We start from the raw sequence: 24845 nt of genomic DNA, 5'->3' as shown, positions 1-24845 counted from the left end.
TTGGCTCCTGCCCGCATCCTCACCTTCAACTCTTGCTTTCGTGCCACCGTCTCCCCCAACACAAGTTCCAGCTACTGTGACTTCACTCTGTTCCCCAAACGCACCGTGTCTTTGCCATGCGCCTCAGCACTTTCTCTCCACTACCCCCGACTCATTCTTCAGGTCACTGCTTAAATAACACTTTCTCAGAAACTCCTTTTCCAACCAACCCCTAAGACTGACGTAGGTCCTATTTAGTTCCCTCCACTGTAATGCTAGTTTAATACCTTACTCTAGTACTTGCTATAATTGAGATTACATTGTCATTTGTGTAATTGTTTATTTAACGTCTGTCTCCTACACTTAACTGCAAATGCCATATTGGCAAGGCCTCTGTCTTCTTGCTCATCACTGTCTCTCTAGCTCTGCCTCGGGCACACTAAATATTTCTCATCATCCTCAGTTTTGAATCCTTCCTCCGCACTCCCACCATTGGGTTTCCTGCTTTCACCATCTTTTCTGGGAATCCTAGGTTGGAGTCATCTTCAGATATAATCAACATGTTCTCTACTTAATCATATAGGTTGTTAAAAAATAACAATATATGATGGACCCAAAACTTACCCTTTTGGCAAACTAGTTATGATTGTGAAGTTTTCCAGGGACTTTTTTTAATTTAAATTTTTGACTACTTTTAGAGCCTTTATTATACTGATCTGAGGGATAAGTATGCAACATTTCTGAACTTATTTGACCCTCTTTTTGCAGGACTAGGATTCCTCAAAGATAGGGTGCAATCCCCTGCTCTGGGCACTGCACCATCAGAGTTTCTCTCCTTTTGCATATTCTGTTCCAACCCCAGTTGGTGTACTACAGTTCAGTTCTGCCACTGACTACCCACAGTTAGCACAAAACCCATGAGTTTAAGAGCCTGATCCTCCACGAGACTTCCCCAACTGTAGATGTCAGCTGCGAGTTCCAGGGGTCCCCAGGCCACCCACACTCTGACTGACTTTCTACAAATGTGGGGGTTCCCATGACCCCCTCAGGTTGATAATTTTCTGGAATGACTCACAACTCAGGAAAGTGCTGTACTCACAATTACAGTTTTATTAGAACAGATGCAAATCAGGAAGAGCCAAACGAAGAGACTGAGAAGGCAAAATTTGGGAGGGCTCCAGATACAGGGTGCTGTGTCCTTCCCTGTGGAATCAGGGCAAGTCACCCTCCCGGCACATTGCTATACTCCTCAACCAGAAAGTTCCACAGCGTTTTAGCATCCAGAATTTTGTTGGGGTTTCATTATATAGGCATGCTCATTTGAATCACTAACCTTGTGATTGAACTCACTTTCCAGCTCCCATTCCCTTCCCAGAGGTCACGCTGGCTCAAAGTCCCACCCCTCGAATCATGTGGTTGGTCCTTCTGGGGACCACCCCCCTCCTGAAGCTATTTAGTGGCCCATCAGAAGTCATGTCATTTAGCAGAAACTCAGCTGTGATCCAAGAGGCCCATGAATAATAAGGATACCTGTATCACTCAGGAAAGTCCAACAGTTTCAGAAGCTCTCTGTCAGGGAGGAAGACCAGATAATTCTTCATTATACGTCAGTACAGGACACTGAGCAGGCCATTTCCACAGCAAAAATGGAAGCTGGATCAAAGGAAGATGAGTAATACATATGGCTGCCCCCAGAGAATGAGGAAGCGCTGGCCTATTCACCCTATTCCCTCATTTCCAGTCTGCTACTGGTGTGCCTCCCAGCACTGACTGCACCCACCTGGGGAGGGGAGATTCCTGGTGATATCTTCCTGAAACCTGAAACCAAGCAGCTTCAGAAGCAGCCAAGAAACTGGGCCGCTCTGGACTGCTCAGCCTGGTTACAACCCTCTCAGCACCCAAGCTCAGGTGGTGGGATGTCGTACACATCTAGTGACTTGGTGATCCCCTTTCTCTTACTCAGACACCGCTCTCAAATCTTAGCTTAAAATAGAGAGCATTTCCTTTTTTCAAGGGTATTATAAAGGTGACCAACCAAATTAATTGTATTCCTTAGCTTTCACTGAAAATAATTTAGTGTGTGCTGTATAGCACGTCTAGAAAGGAACTGGGATTCCAAAACCAAAGAAATTCAGGCTTGTATCAATTTCCAAAAGATAGAAAATCACATTCTTTTACACGCCCCAGCTTTGCTGAGATATAATTGACAAACAACACTGTGTAAGTTTAAGGCGTACAGTGTGATGGTTCGGTACATGTACAAATGGTGAAATGATTGCTGTGTTAAGGTTAGCTAAGACATCCATCACCTCCCTTATTAACAGGTTTTGTTCTTGTGGGAATATCGAAGGTCTGTTCTCTTCTCTGCTCTCAAGTACACAACACGGTGTTGTTAACTCATCACCGTGCTGTACCTTAGACCCCACGAACTTACTTATCTTTTTTCCAGCTTTGTTGAGATGTAGTTGATATATAACATTGTGTACGTTTCAGGTGTACAGTGTGATGATTGGATATATGTATATACTGCAAAATGATTACCACAACAAGGTTAACACACACACACACACACACACACACACGCACGCACGCACGGGGTGGGGTGAGACTTTTTAAGATCTGCGCTCTTCGAAACTTCCAAGTATACAATATAATACTGTTGACTGTAGTCACCAGGCGGAAAATCACATTCTAACCAGGTATATACCAATATACCAATGGTTGTGTGTTTTTCATTTTTTTTTCGGTAAAGTAAATCATGTGGGGCTAAACCAAAAGCCTGGGTGAAAGTCACTTCTCCTTCAAATCACCACTCCTGTATCTCTGACACAGAAGTTAGACTTAGTTTGAAAGTCTTGATCTCTTTCTCTATGTTTACCAATAAAGATGTTCTTCTCAGCCCCCAGGCACTTAGAGACCAGACAAAACAGTAGACACACACGGTCTGGTGGCTGGAAAGCATCCAGGCTCAGTGGCATAAGTCATAAACGAGGAGCGCAGGAGCGTGGCCTTTGCTTTATAACCCTGCCTCCGATGTGTTCTACAGCCTTGTGGGCCAGCATCTGGGACACTGTAAGTTGAGGGAAGATTAAGCTGCCTTGACTATGTACAGTTCAAATGTTACAAAGTATTGGCCGAACCAAAGGGCCAAATCTTAATTTAGTAATATTGTATGTACATCACTGCATTTTCCCCCCAGAAAATATGAGAGAGGTTCCCCAAGTGATCTCTTGGATAAACGGAAGCCTGACTGTGGCCTAACAATTCTGGGAAACCTTTAGGAAAATGATGTTTTTTATCCACGGTAGGATGAGGAATTTTAACTGAGTAAAAGGTACCCCATAATGCACAGGGTGTCCTGGCAACCCCTGGAGCCCCACTTTCCTGTATGACCCTCATCTCCGTGATCTTCACCCCCTGACAGTCATGTTCCGGTTTCCCGCCTGCCTTCCCTTTTTCCCACCAGTTCCATTGTTGGATGCTGTCTGTCTGACCATCACCCTTACAGGGTTCAAATCATTCCTCTTTATCCCGGGGGTCAGGAAGATGAAAATCTCAATATCCACACGTGTTGCTTCTAGATCACATGTATTATTACATCATGAACCCTTAACATCGATAGACTTATTCATGCGGTTACAGCTGGAGTCCCGGAGGCCATGCTGAAGGACCCCTGAGCATGTCGGGGTTCTTGTAAGCTCACTAGTCAGATAACCTCATTTCTCCACCTGGGAGGATGGGGTAACTGATAGGGAGAAAAGGTGGCACTATTCCTCTAGGAAATTCCTTTCAGATGGCAAAATGAGGAACAGGGCATAGGAGTTTCCCACCTACTAACTCAATATCGATTCAAGCAACCTATCTTCAAATTAAACATACAGCTAAAAGGTTAGCTTTGGAGGTGGTCACAGACCTGTGTTTTTAGAGAGACAGAAAAGCTTGGAAAGCAGGCCAAAGAAGGCATGAAGAAAAAGAATAAAGCGATGAAATAGGCCGAGGCAGTCTCTAAATCTTCTAGAACATAAGGAATTTGGTTTCGGGTAGAAATGAAGAAATTCAAGCACGGATTTAAAGGAAGCTGATGAAAGTGATCTTTTTCACTTTGAGACTGTTTCTAGTACTACTCAGATCCACTCTCATGACTTTAATTTTATCAAATTGTTGTCATTACTAAAATAGCTCAAGTAGAAATTACTCTAAGATATGCTGTCAGGGTTTTTTTTTCCCGGAGGTTTTAACAAAGAAGAGGAAAGGTTGTGTTTTAAAGATACTATAAAGTTCAAAGAGATGAGACTCTCACAAAATATAAGGAAAGAGAAACAGGCATTAAGAATGGGGAGTGATGTGAAAGAAGTGAGAGGGGACCCTGGTGCGACAGTGTATGTGACAGAAGCTGCAGACTGGAGGAGGCTGATGTACGTAGAGACTTCCATATACCACAAGCTGGAAGGAAACATAAGTGCCAGAAACAGTAAGGAAAGACAGGTTGCTTTTCGGGTATACCAAAACGATAATCTGAACTTCTAAGCCAGTCAGTTACTGACCTTTTGACACAATCATGATAGAGATATAACTGGGGAATCACAAAAAGAGTTAGTGGTGGTTTAATACAATGTTAAATACCAGAGGAAATCACTGTGGAAAGAACATAGTTGGGGTAGATAAGGATTCACTGTGAGGAAAAAAGGGTAGGACCAGGCTGAGGGGAGTGAGGCACTCACTTTGGGTACAAAATTCAAGAGAATGCCAAACAAACCCTCAGTAATCAAGATAAATAATATTTTAATGTGTCATATTTAAAAATCAAAATGAATACGAAAAAATCCACGAGGAACAAAATATACAATTTTAAATAGAGATTGGACCATTAGGACTGATTTTTCCTTTTGCCTTAGGCTCTGAGATGGTTCAAAGGAACATTCCAGTAAGACAGTTTATTTAGTAAGATATCTTCCCCCAAAGCGTTCAGTTCGTAAGTTCCAAGTAGCACAACCCAATATTTGCCTCATTACAGGCTGGCGAGGTTGACCTCCTTCCCTGTCTTGGGTTTCAGGGGTACCATATGGGGGGCCTTGTACTCCCATGTTTAAAATAGAGCTAATAGAGAGCGGGAGGTAAACTGTGACAGAGGAACATTATTCCCACCACTGGCAGCTTTCATGGCTGAAATAATCAGCTTATTTCGGTCCCTTTTGTTTCTGTAGTTGCTTTTCAGGTAAGAGTTATTGGTAGCCAAGTGTTTCTCCAGAATTAATTTGTGAAGGAAAGAGCCCAAGGCTTGGAGCTGGTGTTACCAGCAGGCCGTCTAGTAGGTGGTGACACAGTGTGGACAGGCCTCCCTTTGATGGCACCTCTTTACTCTAAGCTAACCGAGCAGCATGAATCGTTTTCTCAGGTAAGAAAGTAGAGCTGCTGAAAGGCCTTTTCTCCTCCCCATGAAAGATGGCATATCCATTGCTTACAGAGCAAAGTAATTAAGTAAGATCAGTCATGGATCTTTTATTTGGCCACTCATCTTTGTACTGTCACAAGGTTTTTCAACAGTGGAATTATTGGCGTTTTGGACCAGGTAATGCTTTGTTGTGGGAGGGTGTCCTGTGCATTGAGGAATGTTTAGCAACATCCCTGTCCTCTATCCATTAGATGCCAGTAGGTACCCAACTCACTCTTTTGTGGCAACCTAAAATGTCTGTAGATGTTGAAAATGTCCACTCTTAGGACAAAAGTCTCCCCTGCTTGTGAACCACTGTGCTGTCAAGAAACAAGGCCTACCAACGAAGTCTTCTTTTCATCACACGGTTCTTTTTTTTTTTTTTAACTTTTATTTATTTAAGTGTGTTTTTCCGAGACCCATCAGCTCCAAGTCAAGTAATTGTTTCAATCTAGTTGTGGAGGGAGCAGCTCACAGTGGCCCATGTGGGGATCGAACTAGCAGCCTTGTTCTTAACAGCACGGCGCTCTAACCAACTGAGCAATCTGGCTGCCCCATCATCACATGGTTCTTCCTCACTTCTTTATAAAGTAATAAGAGTCTTCTACTGAAATCCATGTTGATTATTTCATACCACCTAATGGCATATAATAAGACCACAGCATGTTAATGGGTACATTTAAGTAAAAGCAGTAGGTTATAGAAATAGAACCCTCACCAACCATCATTCAGTATAAATATATAAGATGCTTTCAGTCACAAGTAACAGAAAATCGAAATCAAACTGGTTTGTACAGTGAAAGGGAATTAGTCTCAATCAGCAGAGCTTTAGGCATCAGTTGATCTGCTAGCTCAAATTTTTTGAACTCTGTTTTGTTAATTTAATGCTTCAAGCAAATAGCATTTTCTCCCCCAAACCACCTTCACCTTCTGACTGATAGATTTCTCACATAATAGTCACAGGCTCAAAACATCACCAGTATCTTTGAGATCCCCTTGCTATGCTCTCCTGATTAGTCAGCTGCCAAATCACGTACATTTTGTCTCCATAGTATCTCCTTCGTGTTCCCCCTTGCTGCTCCCAAGCTCACTCATGCTCAGACTGATGCAATAACTTATCAACGGGTTCTTTCTCCTTCCAGTGTTTTCTTGCCAGTTAATCTTTCCAAAGCTCAGATTGCTGCTCTGCTTCAAACAACCGAGCTGTTCCTGTATCTTATTGATTGGTGAGGACTACTCCCCATGAGCATTCGGGATTCTTATGTTCCAGCTTCAATTTATCATTCCAAGCTCTTCTCCCAACACCCCTCTAGCTACAGTGAACTTCAGGCAACTAGAATATTAAATGTTTTCCAAACATGCCCCATTTTTCTGACTTGAGTCGTCCTTTGTCAAAATCTCGTTAAGCCCCAGCTCAAATGTTCCTGTGTCTACACAGCCGTCCTCGATCTCCACAGTGAGAATGCTTGCTTCCTTCTTCTCTCGGCTCTTCTGCTTTCCACCTTATAGATTTGTATTCTTGCCCCTCCCCCACTTCATATTCAGAAGTGATGCTAATGCTTGTGAGATCCTAGAAAAAATTTATTGGTGAACTAAATTATGTACTTTTGTATAGTTGATTCATATTTTCTGTGCTTGTCATATTGTCCTCCACAAGGAGACAATTTTTGTATATCTTCCACAAGGAGATAGCCATGTGGAAATTCACTTCTTTAGTTCATTGGTGTTTCTCATAAAGAGCCACACCAGCCACGTCATTTAGGATATGCCTTTTCTACTTGATGTACAACCATGGACAGATTTATCTGCCTCAGTTTCTTCATTTGTAAAATGAAGTAATACCTACTTCATAGACTTGATAAGAGACTTAAGTGTGTGTGTGTGTACATATAGCAGTGCCTGGCATATAATAAGCACTACATAAGTATTGGTTTATCCATTTGCCTATTTATTATTTCCATTTTAAATTGCTTACCATTTTCTTGAAAGTCTTTGGGGAAAGATTAGTCAGGGACAGAAGTTAATGAGAAAGTTTAAACGGAAAACAAGTATGAAAAAAGATTAAATTTAGACTGATGTAAATATACTAGATGCTGAATTTATAATATTTTATTATAAAACTTTCCTTATCTTACCCTACTATAAATACTAGTATTGAAGCATCTTATCACAAGAAAAATTAAAAGTAACTCAACAACTCAAACCATTTCTCTGGAAGTGAAATTCTATGTTGCAGATCGTTATATTTATAACTCAAGGTAACTATTTAGTAGATAGAAAAGCAGTCAGAATCTCTAGAGCGGTGCACATATTTACTTACTTGCCTTAGCAAAAATCAAGATTTATTGCCTTTCAAGATAAATTTTGACCAAATATTGACTTTAGGCTCTCAATCATTGTTTACCTGAAAGACCAATAAATCTTGACACTTCTTAACTTGAATTGGAGTCTACTTGGTATTTATTAATTTATTTAATAAGATTTATAATCTTAACATTCTACGAGACTAAACAAACAAACACTACAGAGTTTAGCAAGAGCAGAAAGTCTTTAGTTTATATTTTCTTCTTCTTTTTCTTTTTTCTGCCTAAAGCTTTGTTTCCACTTGGTTCACTGTTTGGGAGAAGGCTCCAGAGTGGTTAAAAAACTGCCTGGTGGCTGCAGAAGGGCCTCTCAAAGTCCTCTTGCTCTGGAGGCTCCTTCCCTTCCTTGATGGTGAGCCTTTCCAGGAGGTACTCTCCCAGCCGAGCCTGCACGGATTAGTTAGGTGGTCACCCATCTTCTTGTAAGTTTCACCTCCTAATTTAGGAAGTGGCCTTCCAGGTAATCATAGAGATGGAGGTCTGTGTTGACAGAACTCAGGGCACATATATCCCAAAGGACCTGGCTCAGGTTCTTCTCCAGGGCCATGGCGGCTTCTGGCGTCCATGGCTTTACCCCACTCATCTTGGGATGGCTCTGCACGTCCTGAAAGAGGACATGGCTGCCACACTGGTTTTGCATTTGCACGAGAAGCTGGGTGCTCTCCCACTTCTCCTTGGCCAACTCATGGAACAAGTGGCCCACGTCTTCCAGAGCCACATCGTCACAGTGGAAATAGAAGCCCAAAGAGAGGTAGGTGTAGGAGACCTGCAGATGCAGGTTGACCAGACTGTTGATGGCGGCCTCCACTGTGGTGGAATAATTCTGACAAATCTGAGAGCTCATGGTTGGGTGGCAGTAAGGAGCAAATCATAAAAGTCTGTGTGGGCTGGTACTGGAGGCAGAGGATGGAGGCAGAGGATGGCCGAGAAGCTGGTTTCAGAGGTTATGACTGGAAAGGAGGCTGGTAGGTGGTTGGAGACTGGAAGAAGGGGGACTGCCCAGGTCTGTTCCTTCCAAAACTCTTGAAGCAAGAGAGAGATTTGGGGGTCTGTTGGCACGCTGCCTTATATTTTCAATCGGCAATAATTACATGATGTGATTTTTCACTTCATTTCTTACTTAAATATAGTACCTCTAGCATACAAATCAAAGCTGACTTTACCTCTTTAAATATTCATTGCAAAAAAACATCACTTCACCTAAGATTTGTAGAATACTTTTAAATTTTAAACCAATTAGTATTCAAATTGGATTTTTAAAAGTATCTGTCTTTGGCTCCCTTAGTCCTGCATGTATAATCAAGCAACACATGATTATACTTCTTAGATGGCCTCTATCTTGGACAGTTGATGTCTGTTGGTCTCAGCCTCAGTTTCCTCTATCTGTCTCTCTAGATCAGTGGTGTCCAAACTTTTTTCAACATTTTTCACCAAGGGCCATATGCGGTAGAATACACAAACAGCCAGGCCACTCACTTGAGGTGAAGCACGTATTGCCTCACCTGGTTTATTTAAGTAAACTAAATATATTTTTGGAATTTGCTGTGGGCCAGTTAACAATGGATTGTGGGCCGCAGTTGGCCCGCGGGCCGCAATTTGGACACCCCTGCTCTAGATATAATATGTACTGAGCACTCACTGTGTCCAGGGGTAGTGCTAATACTTTACAATCGTTACATTTGCCATATTGCTGTGTTGAAAGGAAAAGCCTTTAGTTAGGTAGATCCATTTTGTCCAAGAGGAGTTACTTACTTCTCTTATGTTCTTAATGATATAGCTGCCCTACGAACAGCTGCAGTCCACTCTACAAGTGCCAGCTTTGGTTATCCTACATGCGTGTCAGCCACAACAGGAAGTTTCCTTCCAAGTGTTACTTATGCTTTTTAACGTGTCAGCCCAGTGACTACGTAGCCCAACTTTTTGAGTCAAAGTTTTGGCCAACAATAAGTGACAATTTCTTTTTTTTTTTTTAACACTCTCTCACTGGTATAAAGGCCATTTATAGACAAACATAAAATGAAGCCCACCAGAAAAAAATTCTTTCCTGATGAACAGAAGTGAGTTTCAGTACAGCTTTGGAAAGAACCAGTCATTACATTTCAAGATTACGCTTTGCTTTGTTGTGCTTCACAGATGTTGCGTTTTTTACAAAAATGGTTGCAAAGACCTTCCACCAGCAAAAAGATCACTACTCGCTTCCCTGTGGTACTTGATTTATCACGGTGGTCTGGAACCAAACCTGCAATATCTTCGAGGTATGCCTGTTATGTGTATTCCCTCCCAGCCATGAAGTTTTCATCCCCGGGGAAGAGACTTAAAACATTCTGGGGAAAAGAGTTTTGAGACGTTGTAGTTGAAAGTGAGCCCATAAAGTGAGCAAGGGGAGGACTCCCAGCAGTTTTCCATACCATGCACATTAGCAGTCCAGACTGTACACCGTTGATTTTTCTTGATTTCTCCTTTGGTTCCTTTAGTTGCATTTGAGATGCTTGCATTTGAGATGCTTGCATTGTCACAGACAAAATGCATACTCGGAGACGTTTGTTTTCATGTGCCTGATTCGATACCCAGATATTTCATATTTTCATTGATTTTATGGCTAAGTAGATGCCTTCTACTTTACGAGTCACCACCTTGTCCCACGGACAGAGCAACTTGGATGCTTGAGAGGGAAAAGTTTTAGCTCATTTACGGTAGTCCCCCCTTATCCACGGTTTTGCTTTCTGATGTTTCACTTATTCACGGTCAGTCTTGGTCAGAAAATATTAAATGGAAAATTCCAGAAGTCAACAATTCTTAGGTTTTAAGTTGCGTGCCGTTCTGTGTAGCACAATGACGTTGAATGCCATCCTGCTCTGTCCTGCCCAGGACGTGAATCATCCCTTTGTCCTATGTATCCTGGCTGTGTACCGCTGGTTAGTCACTTAGTGGCCTTCTCTGTTATCAGATCAGCTGTCATGGTATCACTGTGTTTGTGTTCGAGTCACCCTTATCTTATCGTTATAATTGTTCTGTTTTCTTATTAGTGATTGTTAATCTCCTGTGCCTAATTTATAAAATAAACTTTATTATAGGCATGTATGAATAGGAAAAAACAACATATATATATATATATATATATATATATATATATATATATAGAGAGAGAGAGAGAGAGAGAGAGAGAGAGAGAGAGAGAGAGAGAGAGAGAGAGAGAGAGTTTGGTACTCTCCACAGTTTCAGGCATCCACCGGAGGTCTTGGAAGATATCCCCCACATATAAGGAAGGACTACTATACTTCTAAGTAGGCATTTCTCAATGTTCCTCACCCTTGGCCCCTTGGCCCCTTTCCATGTAGAGTGCTGATGCTTCACCTCCACCTGTGTGGAACTAAATTGAGCACAGACATGTGGTCAGTCTCGCATCCCAGCTCCGTCCCCTCCTACAATAGGTGTGCAAGTCTGGGGCCCCGGTTCGCTTTGCCTCCATTTCCTTTAAAGGATACCAAAATTACATTGAAAAAATTGCTCCTGCCCTCTGTCCAACAATCCTTTGTTTAGACACTGCCCAACTTTGTGCTCATCCCAGGCTAATTAACAGAATTTTTGATTGTATACCCAATGTGACACCTTATTTTTAAAAGTACATGTTCAACACTTAACTACTTATTTAATACGCCAGTGGTTACAGGCTGTGAGCTAGGAAAACAAAGTTCTTGATGACTGTTTTCCTAATTCTTGTAAAATATCAAGTCACAGAACCCCCATTTCCGTTTTTCTTCATTTTGGAAATTCTGGTCTCCAAAGCATATGATCAACGTCCAGGCCGTTAAGCCACATTTTGCACCGTGCTTTCTTACCACAGCTCACTGTCCCATGCCGGGACACTGGGTGGAAGGAAGGAGGGAGGTACGAGGCAGTCCCCTTCCCTCTCCATGGCATGTCTTCCTACTCTGTGTGCATACCATAAAAACAGGTATGCAACTTTCCAGTTGTTGTTTTTTCTATTTTAACAGAGGAAATGAAATTTGTCCTCTCACTCTCTCTATATCTTTTCCTTCCTTTTATAGAGGTACCTTCTCTTCTTTCATTTTATTTGCCTCTGTTCTCCTCTTAGAGATTTTCTACCTTCCAAATACGAAATACTGGATTTGCCTTACCCAATTCGGTGAAGGGGTAGCATGGGTGATGCACTTAGAAAGCATTGTGTGTGTTCTTTCCTTAGTGAGAGAGATTCACCTGGCAGCCACAGCCTTTGTTACTTTTATGTCCATGAATTTCCCAATTGCTAGTCAGGCAATTGCTGAGTTGGTAGCCGTGAAGTAGAGAGAAGATGGTTGGCTCCTCCTCATATCTTAGCTTCAAAAACACCACATTGCAGCCAGTTGAACTAACTGGGTACACTTGTTAGTAGAAAGATTGTGCCTGTGTGGAGAATTATGCCAAAATTTCTGCTTCAATCCCCAGCAACAGATTCTTTCGCATGTCTTAAAAGGCCGTTTGGGAAATGGATTGTACATGCAGTAAATAGGATTTCGGTTAAATGGTTATATTTGTTTCCCAAAGTGTATCAGAAGAGAAGCTAAGCTCTTCAGAGCATGTGTTCATTAAAGATTTGAAGTGGGGTGGGAAGCAATAAAAAAAAAAAGGCCAGTTGGTTCTCTTGTGAGATAGTTTTTTGTTCCTATGAATTGAATACACTCTGAAAAGTTTCAAAAAGAGACTGGCAAGAGTGTATTTACTTTGATCCAACATGTGGAGTGTTCCCTACTACAAATGCCCTTTAGTTTAGAAAATGGTTGAAAAGTCTATTTGAAAGTACATACAAATATAATATGTAAATAAGCCCTAATTAGTTATTTCAATTAATTATTTTTTTGTCTCTGCTTTACAGCTCTGTTTTTCTCCCCATAATGTTGCTTGTCAGAGTCCAGCTTTGCTACCCTCCAAAAAATGTGTTTTTCTAACAGTAATTATTAAGAAAACACATTTTTCCCCTGTTGAAAACCTCATAATGATGGTGAAATCCAAATTGTATGTCTTTAAAAGGAATTGTTTCAGACATTTTTAGTCTAGGATTTGTTAGTGCAATATTAAAGAAGGAAATCTTGCAGTTAATTGAAAGAACGGGTGTTTCCTTCTTCAGATACATGGTATCTGTTGTTTTTAGAAAATGAATCTACATCAGGCCAGCAACTATCTTCTAATCTTCTTTCCTGACCGTCCTATGTCCTTTCAATGACAAATGAATTAGATTTGAAAATCAAAAGTTTTAATTCTTTCTAAGTTAAATAAGATTCTTCTCAGTGAGGACAACGAATGCTGTGGAAAAACACTTGTAAAATGAAGTCAGGTTGTTTCTACATAGTAAATTTTTGGAAATTGACTAAGAACCTGACATGTTGATTTGGGAAGCCTAGAAAGTAAACAAGGCAGTCCTGTGGCATCTCTCCCTACCCTGTATGCATAAAGTAAAAGCATGAAACTTTGCAATTTTATTTTTTTCTATTTTAACAGAAATTTTTTAACAAAAATTTTATTTTTTTCTGTTTTAACTGTGTGACTAATTATGAGCTTTTCACCGAGCTGTCTGTAGACCCTCTGCACTTCATGGATAGAATTAGAGTTTTGGAGCTTGGAGGAACCTTTGCAGTCACCTAGCAATTGGGGCAATCCTCAGCTTTTACCCACCACAGTTCCTGATAGCAGTTGGGTGGTTGGGAAGAAATGTTGGTTTCTGGGCCCTACCCCAGAGCTACAGAATCAAACTCTCGGGGCGGGGTGCAGGGGTCTACATTTTTCACAAACATCTCCAGAAAATTCGGATCCACACTGAATTTGGCCAACCACTGGTTCTGGCTAACCCTTTGATTTTGTATTGAGGAAAGCAGGCCTAGAGTTGATGGGTCAGGCTCACAGTGTACCACAGGCAGGGCCAAGCCCCCTGACTCTGGACTTGTGCTTGTCCATACACCACATGTCCAGAGCAATCCTAGGTGTGCGGATAGGGTGAAACCTGCTTCAGTCATTAAAGGTGATTCCAGCACCAAGAGTAGGAGAGCATGATTCTAAACAAGGTATGAAAGTAAACACACCCAAGGACTAGATGAAGGAAGGAGTTTTTGTGTAAACTAAAACCTGAATGAGCCTGAGCCATGTTCTTTCAGCCTTTCTCTTTCATGAGCCTGAAGACCTGTGCAAACTGGCGAGCATGTTGAGCTCATTTAGTTAGCTCATATAGCTGAACCCCCAGCATGTTAGGCATTGGACCTGTGTGCCCAGTTGATATACACATTTTTAGGCCATATGCTTCCTCAAAATGCCAAATTGTGTATTTCAGTATTGCCTATGTATGTTGCATCTAGAAAATTACAATAAAATCATTAAAAAGTATAGACTGATAAGCCCAGTAGTACTAGTGCACATAGAAATATCTAGCAAATGCTTACTGATGTGTATGATATCTCAAATTCAAACAACTGATAAGCTAAAAGAACCTAAATTTATTTTTGCAGTATTCTGTGGTGAGCATTTTAACTATAATGATGATCCTGAATTTCCACAAGATGATAATCACTTTCTGAATCACTAAGAAAGACTGAATTCTGTGCAGTGTCAGCTCAGTGTTAAGTCATTTTGACTGTCTACTAATTTTTGGAAACAGTAATATCCTAGCATCTAGAAGATAAAGTTCCACTCAGCGGTGTTTTATAGGCCACATATGAACACGTGTGTAATGTATAATTCTTAGAATAGGCAACATATTTTCACAGGGAAATTGACAAAAGTAGGCTGTTTCAAGAGGCAGGTGACCAGATTAGAAAGATCAGTTCTAGGATCACTATGAGAAATTAAAATCTCCTTATATGTATGTGGGTGTGTGTGTGCCAGATAATATTCAGTTTATCTTTCCTTCAACATAAACATTTATTGATGGTCTGCTATGTGCAAAGCTCTGTGTTAAGTGTTGAGGATAAAAAGTCCATCTGAGAAGTTTATGGTGTGGTTCTGGCTGTACAAGCACATAAAAAGGCATAGGAGTTTAAGGAGACATGTGCTAACTGCCAAATGGGCCATGTGGTCAGCGACTGTGGCAGTTGGGCAGTCAGCATTCCATTGTTCATAACCACGTGATTGTGACAGCACCTCCTGGCCAACAGAAGCAGCTCCTGTGTTTGGTTCTTCTGTATCTTCCACACATATCTCATTCCTCAGGCAATCTGAAAAACAGGAGCTTGTTAGGATTTTGTTGTTACTCAATAGTAAAGAAATAGCTATTCTAGGAAGGAAGAGTATTGAGCTCTTGAAGCATAAATACCGAACACATTTACTTTCTGTCTTTTTTTGTTGTTGTTTCAATTACAGTTGACCGTATATATATACATATATATGTGTGTGTGTATATATATATATACACATATATATATGTGTGTGTGTGTATATATATATAAATAAATATATAAAAAAATTTTCTGTCTTTCAGTAACCTCTTGTATTTAAAAACAATAGAATCCAATTCTCCTTCTGGAGGATGCCCCGTGAAACTGCTTGATTACTGTTGCCATTTGTCATGAAAATGAAAGTTCTGTGAGTTTTGTAATACTTTTATTCATGCGAATCAGTGCCTTCTTAGGTTGGTGATTTGTTAATGTGTTTCAGCTCCTTCCAATGGAAACGGGGTGCAACACTGACCATTATATCATCATCATTAGGGTTAGTAATTCATTTTGTACCCATACCGTGAAAGAGGCTTAATGTGAGACTTTTTTATAAGTTCTTAGCACCCAACCATGAAATGGGCCACATGGAAGGATTTCGAAAATGAAAGCTCTCGACTGAAAATGTCAGAAAAAGGATGCTGCTCATATAATCATGATTACCTGTTCTGCGTTTCGTCCTTTGGGTTGATTGTGACAGAATTCCTGTACTCAGCAGTAGAAGGTAGTTTCTCCTATCTAAAGAAAACTAAGCTTCCTTGTGGCGAGGCCATGATTATTACCAGGTTCCCCTCACAGTACCAGCACAGTTCTCACAGAATGGTGGACTTCCTTGGACAGGAAAAGGGCCTTAGCAATCATTCACAGGCAACCAGCAGCCTTGAGTAATGGGCAGGATTTGGCAAAGTGGAGGTCAGAGAAGAGGGTGTTGTGTAAGGAGAAAACAAGATATGGAGGGTGGAGTGAGCACTCTGTGTTTATTTCGGGAACAGTGAGGAGAGTTCTCTGACTGGAATAAAGAGGTTATGTTCCCATTGGAGAGTAGTAGGAGTAAGTAGCTGGAAAGGTGAGATGGGGGCCAATCAAAGGACAAATTCCTTTCATTGATTGTGTAGGCAAAGGAAGGCTACATATCAGTTTTTAGGATCATTTTAGAGTCAGACAAGCTTAGAGCCAAATCCAAGCTCCACCTCTTATTGGCTGGGTGACCTCAAGACAAAGTACTCAACCTGGCTAAAACCTTGGTTTATTCATCTGCAAAATAGAGCTGATAGCATCTCCCTCGTAGATGTGTGGTTTCTCTAAGATCCTGTATGAGAAGCCACAGCAAAGTGCCCTGTGGAAAAAGAGTTTCTGAGGAGGAAAGCCAGGAATAAAAGTGGGGTTGTAGAGAGGCTGATCTCTGGCAGTTGCGTGCAGAAGAGACCAGAAACGGGACCAGTTTCAGTGTTTCCCCCAAGAGGCAAGGGGGTGGTAGCTGTCAGGCTAGGAAGGAGGGGACATATCTATACATGGATTCTCTGCAGTTTCTTTCCTGTTGTGGAATTTTGTTTAGTTTAAGGGTTGTGTAACCTAATCATAGAGTTTTTTCTTTTGTTTTGAACAGGATGCCAGCGATCCATAGGCCTTTCCAATGGGAAAGCCAAGGTGTGCAATTACAGTGGGTGGTATTACTGCAGCAGCTGCCACGTGGACGACAGTTTTCTCATCCCAGCACGCATAGTCCACAACTGGGATACTTCAAAATATAAGGTAGGTACAGAAACCGAGTTCGCTTCATAATAGCAATTTGGATGTTCAAAGGTTGTCACGTGGCTTACAAAGATAATAACATAAGAATTGGAAGCAAACTTGGTTAGGCAGTTTTGTAAAAGCTACAAGATCTTTTCCGACTTTATACTCAATTGCATTGTCTCCCTCCCTTCTACGGGAGACTACGAGGACTCATGTGCTGACGATTCCCACTTTTCTCTCCAGCTCCACTTTTGCCCCTGAAGGTGAGATTTGTGGAATTAATTGACTAATGGACATCTCAACTTTAGTTTTCAACCTAGTTGTCTTTGAGATACGTGAATCGGTGAGCTACACATTGCATAGCATTTCCACCCTTGCATAAGCCAGGTAATAGAATTTGGCAAGTCAAGGAATCGAACCCCGCCCTGGAGTGGTGGTACTCTAGGCTTAGGACTCTTTTCTGGTCTTGTGTCCTGCCACATAACAGAGAATTCTGGTACCTGAGCTGACGACAGCTGCTCTGATCCTTCTGCCAGACATTGTGACATCTGCCTTAAATGAACCTTCCATGCAAGGCACTGTCGACAAACACAGGTTGGATGACTGTTTTAATACTGCCTTGCTAATCGATGTCTAAGACTTGCTCTCATTGTAACTGTATCACCTGGGAGCAAGGTAGGCAGAGAAGGGACCTATAGCTATCAGCTGGCTGTAATCTTGGAAGTCTAAAATGAACATGAAGAGTACGAGTGGTTTACGTCCCTGGGCAGCTCTGTCTCCTGTTCTACCCAGTAACCCTCCCCATCTTCACTGTCTTCAAGATGCCCATTCCAATCCTTTTCAGCATATGACCTTGCCTCCTACTTCAAGGAGAAAATTGAAGCTATGAGATTTAACTATGAATACCTACAAATCTACCTGCATTTGTACCTGTCCTTTCTGCTTCCCTTCCTAGCTTGGGAGGAAGAAGAGTGCTTTCTCTTGTTTAGAGATCATCCTTCCACGTCTACTCCAGATATTTTTATCCATCTGTGGAATCCCTGCTCATTCTTCCAAAGCTGATAGAAGTGTGTCCTCTTTGGTGGAATCTTCTCTAATGTTCCCCACCCTCCCCATCTGCTGCATTGCTCGCTTTCCTCCGTGGCACCACCATGTAATGTGTGGGTCTTTAGAATTGCATTTATTTAGGGTTTAATAACAGGAGCTTGTTGTTAAACAGGCATTTGGCCAAATCCTACCTCCACTTCTAATTAGGTGCTTGATTTGGGGGTTCAAATTACTTGAACTTCCGGGAGTTTCAGTTTCTTAATCTGTACAATGGATTCTGCCTGGGTTCAAGTCGTAGCTTTGTCATTATTAGCTGTCTAACCTGAGTCAGTTACTTAGTCTCTGTGTTTCAGTTTCCTCATCGGTAAAATGAAGACAATAATAATTCGTACGGTTGCTGCTAGTGAAATGGGTTAATGTACGTGAAATGTTTAGAACAGTGCCTCACGCATGGTGTGGGCCAAATAAGCATTTGTTCTTATTATAATTCATATGTTTACCTAAAAGAGTTGTATGAATGGCACTCTTCAAATGACTCTGATAAGCACTAAAGAATGGAAGTTATTGTCATAATTTTTATTCTCACATTTATATAACAGCCGGCTGCTTATCTGTCTTCTCTCTGAAGGTGAGCTCCCTGGGCACAGGGAACCTCTCTTACCACAGTTCCTGGCACATAGTATAGGTGAGAGGATTGTATATTACATGAAAGAATGAAGGCTGTCCTGTGGGCGCCTATACTCAGGACATCCCAGGTTGGCTTTATCACACTCGCCCAATGTCCCCCCCAGTACCGGTGGCTCCAATCGTCACCCCTGCAGTGCTGGAGACGTGCTGTACACTTCCCTCTGCCACACCTGCCCTGCGTAATCAGATAGCAGAAATCAGCTGTGGAGATTTAGCTCTTGAGAGCGTGCTCCACTGTACCTACAGTCCCACCACCCACCTGCAGGAATTCAGTGGCTTCCTGGCCATGCTTCCTACCTTCACGTTTTGCCCCAACAGTATTCCAAAAAAGTTCTAGTTTGTCCCAATAATACTTCCAAAAAAACCCTAATCTCACGTTGGGTGAATTTTGTACCCTCCTGAGTCTCAGTTTCTTCACATTCAGAATGGAGATAATGACAATAATGGTACCTACTTCCTAAGGTTGCTGTCTGCTTAAATGAATGATTCACAGAAAAGCACGTAGTGTGTGTCTGGCACATAATAAGTGCTCAACTGAAGCAGGCTTTTACCATGATTGTACATAAGATAAACACAAATCTGTTAGCTTGACATAAAGACCTTTTGTAATCTCAAGCCCCTGCCTTTCTAGCCTCTTCAGCCACGACACGCCCACCCCCATGAGTCTCTCCAGTAAGATGACACCCCTTTTTCCTCAGTCCTGCCACGCTATTTCACACCTCTTGTCTTCCACTTGCCCTCATTCAGCACGGCAAATCCTAAACCCAGCTTCAACCTCACTTCCTCTCCTGATTCTTCCCTTCCCCTCTACGAGACAGAGTTATCATTCTCTCCTCTGCATCTTGTACTTGACACTCTGAATATAGGCTATAAATATATTTGCTATGTGTGTATTAGATAAAAACTTATTTAGAGGGAAAGAACACTAGTTGAATTTAGTTTAGACAGTTTAGATTAATCTGCTTGGGGCAGGGCTTTGACAGCTAAGAGAGGTGTGGAGAAATCAAGTGAGTGAGGCTGTCCTAGGCCCGTGATCACTGAGGGCTTAGGCTGGTGGCACCTGCCAACACAGTGCATGCCAATCAGTGGAGCTAAAGCAGAAAAAGTGTCACTGAAGGAGGAAAATGAAAAATTCATGCATGGTTTATGAAATGGAGGCGGTAATCCAGGTCCGTTAGCAATGAGCTGTAAGGGCCTCCCCAACCATCAGTTTCACCATCACTGACACTGGCAGTCTTTCTGGGAAGCAGAAATTTTGCTGTGGTGGCCATTCAAATGACACAGTTTGAATTTGAGAGGATAGGTAACTAATTGAAGATATCAGGTACCCTCATTCCATCCATGTTACACACGAGGAAAATCTCCTTTGTCAGACCATACCTTCCCAGGATCTCAGTGGACCAGGGAAGATTTTAAAGCCAAAACAGAGCTGGTCGATTTTATCTGGATCATCTCTTACTGGCATTAAGTAACTATATGCCTTTTAGTGCAGAGTCTGTCTGTCTTTGCTCAGATGCAGGATTTAACTTAATGTTCCTAATTGTGAGGATCAATTCAGACCTATCAGTTTCCAAGACCAGACATCATTCTGTTAGATCTGCCTGCTCTCCCTAATAGCAAGTACGTGACTGGCTTGGCTCTCCATTTAAAGGAGTGAAAAAATGGTTTTGCAGAGCAGGATGAAATCTGTCATCTTAAGCGCTTCCTTATCTGCCCTCTGGAGTAATAATAATCCTAATTATTTTTAAAGCAGGATTTCATCTATTTTCCAGGATTGCAAATTGAATTGAGCTCTAGGATTACCCAGCAGCTAAACCCTATCCTCAAATTCTGTGGCCATTTTCTAATGAAATTCTCTTTGAAGATAACTTCCCCCTAACCCCCCACCACAACCACTGAAAAAATACCAAGATGACAGAGAGGTGGTAAGGAACTCAAACTTAGATCTTCCTAAATAGTTCCCCTCCATTGTGCTTCTAAAAAACATTTTCGTATCCTAGCCTGAATACTCACATTCCATTTAGCTAGGGGTTTTCCGTGTTACATAAACCATTTCCTATCTCTCTATCTTGAGAGGCATTCAAGGCAAGCTCTGTTGCCCTTGCAGAGGCCTGGGGAGTAGCTGGCTGGTGGGAAAAACCACTTGTTCAGAGTCATTTGGAGATTTTGAGAACAATTTGTAATTAAACTTAAGATCTCCTAATTCCTCCTATGTTAGCCCACAGTGCTAACAGAAGTAGTATAGTTGAGATTGATTTCATTAAGATTTTGCCATGATTTTTCACATTAGCATTGGGGAAAAATCCTGGAAGGAAATCTTGTACCAAAACAATGAGTGGCTATTTGACCTTGGTAAGATTAGGGGTGATAATTTTTTTTCCCTTTCTCGATTTTTATTCTCCAAATTTTCAGTAATGTGACTGTACTATTTTTATTGTTTTATAAATTTTAACTGTCACTTAGTTCCATATAGTCTATTTAAGAAAATATGTACTAGAAACTCACCGTTAATGCCTCAGAAGTATAATTGTAAATATGATCATTCTGTGATAGATAACTTTTGTGTGGTTTGATGTGGTGTGGGAGGGTATTTTTCAATAGATTACCACCCACTGCTACACTTTTACTTTTGTTGTAATATACACAAATTTATATTCACAAATTTATAATATACTTCCACAAATTTCAAGATTCAAAAAGTACAAAGGGCATATAAACGTAGATAATCCCCCTCCCACGTCTTTCTCCCACCCATCTGTTCTTCTTCCCACAGGCAACCAAATTACTCCTTTCCTATGTATCCTCCCAGAGAGAATTTTCCATACATATGATTTTTACACAAAAATGGCAATAGGCAATATAGTATACGTGCTGCTCTTGGAAAACTTTTCATTTGGATCATAAAACTCTTCCTTGGGCTTTTTTTTTTTTTTTTATAGCCACTCCGTATTCCGTCATGAATTTTACACACACACACCAGTTTATCCAACCTATCCTTTCCTTGATGGATGTTAAGAGTTTTCTAATCTTTTGCTATTATAGACAGTGATTCAATGAATAACTTTATACATCATTGTAAACATAAGTTCTGTTGTTCATAAGTGAGACTATCTGCAGGTAACTTCCTAGATGTAGGTATGTACATTTCTGAGTTTGATGGGTATTGCCAAATTGCCCTCAATCGGGGTTGTATGCTATACTATTCCTTATATCTTCTTGCAGGCACCTTTTTCCCCTGAGTACCAGCTGTCACTTCTGTTGTTACTGTGCTGCCTCTAGCTGCCCTTCCCCTTTTCTATTTCATTACCTCTAAATTTGTTGTGAACTTAGAAACAAATAACCAAGCTGTTAGAAGTGTGTTTTAAGTCATAGCCAGAGTACTATCAAGTACTCATTCATTTGTTCGGCAAGTATTTATTGAAGCCATTGTGCTCACCATTCATAGGCATTGGGACTAGTGTCTGCCTCCTGAATTCCTTGTGAGGGAGAGAGACAGTAAACAAATATACAGATAAGTGACTTCTAGATAAATAAAGTGTTACTGAACTTTAGTTTTTGTTTCAGAGTTAAAATCAAATGGGAACCGCACACCAGTGTACTGCCTAATTACATTATAGGTTAATCTCCATTTGTAGCCTACTTGCTTTCTACTTGAACAGGGGCAGGGATCACTTCTTTGAAAGAGTGAAGAGCAGATAGTTTATGGCAGAGTTATTAAAAAATAAAAAGAACTGTAAATGGAGACAGTGCTGGAAAGCACAGAGCAGAGAACCCAGAGATCTGAGTTTTGGTTCTAATTCTGCCACAAAATAACCTCAGATAAGTCACTTAAGCTCTTTGGACTGAATTTTCTCTTCTATAACTACAGCTAGTGGACTAGTTCAGCATTTCTCAAAGTGTGTTCCATGGAGCATTAACAAGTTCCGTACGTGTTAGTCGGTGTCACTCACAATTCCACAAGGGGACCACAGCTAGGCCAGCTTTATGATTGCAACAGGGCCCCTCAGGGAGATGCAGCCCTGGGAACTCACAGCTTGGCAAGAGGATGAAGCGAGTTGGAGAGAGCTGCCCTTTCCTCCAGTTGGTGGTCGGGCGCCCAGACTGGATTTCATCTCCCACTCCCCACACCCCATATACAGCCTATACAACATTAAATACCTGCCGTTGCTGTAGTCAAATAAGTTTGGGAAAGGGCTGGAATAAGCAGGTTTTCTCTAATACAAGGTGTCCCCGAGCTTTAATATGCAAACATGCTGCACTTTGAATCACCCAGAGAAGAATGTGGCGTGTGGTATATTTCTTGTTGGACCTCAGAACATCTTTTGTGTAGAATTAGTATTCCTTGGAACACAGTTTGAGAAAAACTGAACTAGATTATCTGTCCCAGTTCTTGTTATTCTAAGATTACGTTCTCATCTGTTTTATTCTGATACATTTTCCTCCTTTAACCAATACACAAGTTCTCACCACCACCACCACCACCGCGTTATCTCCAAGTTGCTGTCTATGGTTAACACTCCCTTTGCTCCATTACTTTCCTAGCCAGGGCTGTTTTTGTGAGGAACATACCAGAACACCCTTCCAGAACCTCTCATTATTACATAAACCTGAACGGTCAAGAACTTGGTTTCTAAGAGGTGTCTGTTACCAGCATAAATCTCTACCAACGACGCAGACTGTCAAATCAAATGACAATATGTTTGTTTATTCATACAAATACAGAGGTATATACATAGGTATAAATCGTATGTAGCTGATTTGGTCATTATTATTAGTTTTTGGCTAATTATAGTCCGATTGTGCTCTTTTGTCCAACACTTCGTGAGTGAGAGGCAGGGAAGAGACCTGGACTTCCACCTGGACTTCCTCTTTCTTAGCTCTCTTAAGTCACATCGACTGCAGGGCTGGCAAGAGAGAACCAGTTCACAAACTGCAACAAAGCCACGGTCACAGAGCTGGGTTCTTGGAGCTTAAACTAGTCTGTTTATAAGATCAAAGCACTAGGGAAAGAATTTAGTTTATATTAATATTATTAATAAACATTAAATATTATTTAGTAACATAGTAATAGGTCGATAGGTAAATAAACTATTAACCCTGCAAAAATGTTTAATGTGAATGGATTGGGATCATGGAAAAGAATGCCAACCAAAACCACTCATTTTTTTTAAAAAAAGAGTGCTGGGCTCAGGCATCTGCGCCTCTGAGCTGAGTTTTCATGTATATCAGAAACAGCACCCAGGCTTTTCATAATTCGGTTGGCAAGAAGTAGGACAGTAGCTCTTTGCTCTTAGGTGGAATATATCTGGTGTTTACATATAACTCATGTAATATTTATAGTAACAAGAAAGAGACTTCTTCTCACGTAAACTTTATCACCTACGATTATCACTGGCTTCCTTCTCTAAGTAACTGTACATATTTTTAAACATATTCTTTTTTAAAAAGCTTTTAAATTACAGTTGAGTTAGGAAGTGGAATCCTCATACCAGCATGGAGGGCCATTTAGAACTTAGGAAATCAGTGGGGATACAGTGCTCTGTTTTGTAAAAATAACATTTCATGCTGAATTTTGAGTTCTCTCAAAAATTTCCTCACCGGTGTCTAAGTGGTTGATTCTCAACAACAGGCATATGCTCAGCCTGGCTGCCAAAAATGGCTCAGCGTGGCTGGGATTTGTTCACATATTCAGGCAGCCGTGGTCACAATATGCTCTATATTCTTAATACTAGCTAATAACTCTGTGAAGCAGTGCCTTAGATGTTATTGAAACTAGCTGTTTTTGTCTTTAGTAATTTCAGTTTATGAATGCTGATGTCAGTAGCTGCTGTCCCATTTGTTTTACTGCTTTTACTGTCTCTAAAGAATACCTTTTTCCCCCCTTTTTGGGCTTAAGTGCCACCTGAAGAGAGAAGCCTTTTAAGGCCTGGGAGACTGGCCAGTGCCCTTTGTCCTTCTGTTCACCTACTAAAAGGTAGTATTGTTAACCCAATTCAGCAGGGCCCTGACTCAGTATAAACACTGCTCAAGAGAGCCAGAAAGACTAATTGAATCGTACAATACATCATTTTTCAGCAACAGTTTCAAGTGGATTGTACTTCATTTCCCAGAACACCATCCGGTTTTTCCTTGTTTAAGATATTTTAATGTAGCAAATGTTGAACCTTGAAAAAGACAATATTTGAACCCAATTCTGCCTTTCCCCACTGAAACGTGAGCTACATGCGGACAGGGCCATGCCTGTTTTATTCTCCATTGAACACCAAATGCCTACTACAAGCTTTGGCATGTACCTGTGTCTCTGTCTCAAAGGGAGGCATTATTTAGCCCTACCAATGGCTATTTCCAATCTGGTAAAATAGTCAAAGGTTTTGGCGAACTCTAGGTGCTTCTTTGTGAGCTGGATTT

The 24845-nt window shown here is 41.1% G+C and overlaps 1 protein-coding gene across 3 annotated transcripts in view; it reads left to right on the top strand.

The window, feature by feature from the left end:
• Window positions 1-24845, top strand: part of PLEKHM3 (pleckstrin homology domain containing M3) — a 170820-nt gene that overhangs the window by 46564 nt on the left and 99411 nt on the right. For all 3 annotated transcript variants that reach the window (XM_081051707.1, XM_081051706.1, XM_081051708.1), the window contains exon 4: window positions 16576-16721. In XM_081051707.1, coding sequence (XP_080907833.1) covers window positions 16576-16721 — 146 coding nt within the window. The remainder of the gene's footprint in view (window positions 1-16575; window positions 16722-24845) is intronic.

This window comes from Rhinolophus hipposideros, assembly GCF_964194185.1.
Source record: "Rhinolophus hipposideros genome assembly, chromosome: 6".
NCBI lineage: Eukaryota > Metazoa > Chordata > Mammalia > Chiroptera > Rhinolophidae > Rhinolophus > Rhinolophus hipposideros.
The sequence above is the reverse complement of the archived record's forward strand: the minus strand, read 5'-3'. Positions and strand labels throughout refer to the sequence as shown.